General features: G+C 34.6%; 1 protein-coding gene across 1 annotated transcript in view; it reads left to right on the top strand.

The window, feature by feature from the left end:
• LOC106522094 (voltage-dependent calcium channel subunit alpha-2/delta-4) overlaps positions 1–1,746 on the top strand; it is a gene marked incomplete in the record, with an annotated part of 65,809 nt that overhangs the window by 28,103 nt on the left and 35,960 nt on the right. Inside the window, 2 exon segments of the mRNA XM_014014952.1 lie at positions 901–990; positions 1,058–1,171. Coding sequence (XP_013870406.1) covers positions 901–990; positions 1,058–1,171 — 204 coding nt within the window.

Here is a 1,746-nt window from a genome sequence, read left to right on the forward strand (position 1 = left end):
ATTTAACAAATAAATAAATAAATAAATAAATAAATAAATAAATAAATAAATAAATAAATAAATAAATAAATAAAACTAAAATCATGTGCTGACATGACAGCCAAAAACTTCCATAACTCCAGGAGGCTGGGAGAAGAACCGCACACGTAGCATCAGAGAGTGCATAATGCTAGATAGATCTATGAGACAGAAGCGGCAGAATATATAAGCTGAAATAATATGAACGTTACCTACATTTGAGATTTACTGGGAACACGTGACAGGTGAGGTGGGCGTGTCCAGGCTGATTGAAGGTTAAGCTGAGAGAGAGTGGTGATGATAAACCCAAGAAGAGCGAAAGAACAAAACCAAAAGTGAGACAAAAATCACAGGAATCACAACACATAAATAAGTCTAATGATAAAATGATAAAAAGACAAGTAAAAGTAACAAAAAGACAAACCCTGACAGTTTGATGTGAGCAGAGTGAGAACTTCTCTTTTTTCAGACATCAAAGGATTTTAGTTTTTTAAACTTTTCGATTGTTGACTATTTGACGTATTTCAGTAATATTGATAAATTAAACTCCTAAATTTTCTTTGCAGCACAATAATAAAAAGATGTGTATAAACCATATAGCACGACATCCTGAGCACACCCTGGTGGTTGGGCATGAAACGGACAAAGAATTTTTCAATTACCAGTACCTGGTAGTGACACACCAAGTTGTAATGTAACAGTGCTTTTTCAACAGGAGTACTAATCTAATACAAGGAGGAAAATGGAATAATTACCAGTAAAGAGTGTTTTTGCTAGAAGTACACATCACTATTTTGTACTTTGATTCTTGTAATCTGCTCAGACATCTTTAAAGACAAACATGCTGTTTATAAAACATTGTTTCTTCTTTTCTTGCCCTAGCACTTTAAGGTTTTGGTGGAGGACCTCAATGTTAAAGGAGAAGCAAAAATTAAGAATGGCTTAAAGGAGTCCTTCAAGATCCTGAATGAGGTTTGTGTTTTCAGGCCTGCATCATGTGTGAAAGAGTTTTGTTGGACAGCTTTGTGTTTGTCTGCAGGTGAGGGTGAAAGGTCAGGGCAGCATGTGTAACCAGGCCATCATGCTCATCACAGATGGCGCCATGGAGGACTTTGAGTCTGTCTTTGAGGAATTCAACTGGCCTGACCGCAGAGTAAGGACCAGCACAAAATAAACACATCAGTTATTTTTCCAATAAGCCAAGAAATCTGCCACTGCCTCAGTATCCACTCACTGTTAGTGTGCAGTACATTCAAATGTTTCAAACCTGTCATCAGTCTTTCACCTTTCATTTCCATTGTTTTCTGTGATGTAACTACTTACATAGAACAGTGGGTACCACATTACAATAAGGCTCCCCTTATAAATAGTTTGTACAAAAGTTATTTATTAATCTGTAAACACTTTATAAATAATTAATAAGGTTTTATCAAGCAATGATTAAGGACGCGAAAGAGACAAAACTGTCTAATTTCTTGCCAAATAGTGAGCCACATCTGTTCATGTACATATTACATCTAAAGTGCTATATTAAACATTTCAGACTAGGTTACTACCTTATAAGCACAATAATGTATTGGAAACATATTTTATTATTGTACTGTATTACTGCATTATACATATCCACAATAATCAAAGGTAGCCTTATCGTAAAGTGTAAGACAGTACACTATTTATAAATGACTAATAAACATATATACGTATACGTATATGTATATATACATATAC

The sequence above is a fragment of the Austrofundulus limnaeus genome, unplaced genomic scaffold, assembly GCF_001266775.1.
Source record: "Austrofundulus limnaeus strain Quisiro unplaced genomic scaffold, Austrofundulus_limnaeus-1.0 Scaffold120, whole genome shotgun sequence".
NCBI lineage: Eukaryota > Metazoa > Chordata > Actinopteri > Cyprinodontiformes > Rivulidae > Austrofundulus > Austrofundulus limnaeus.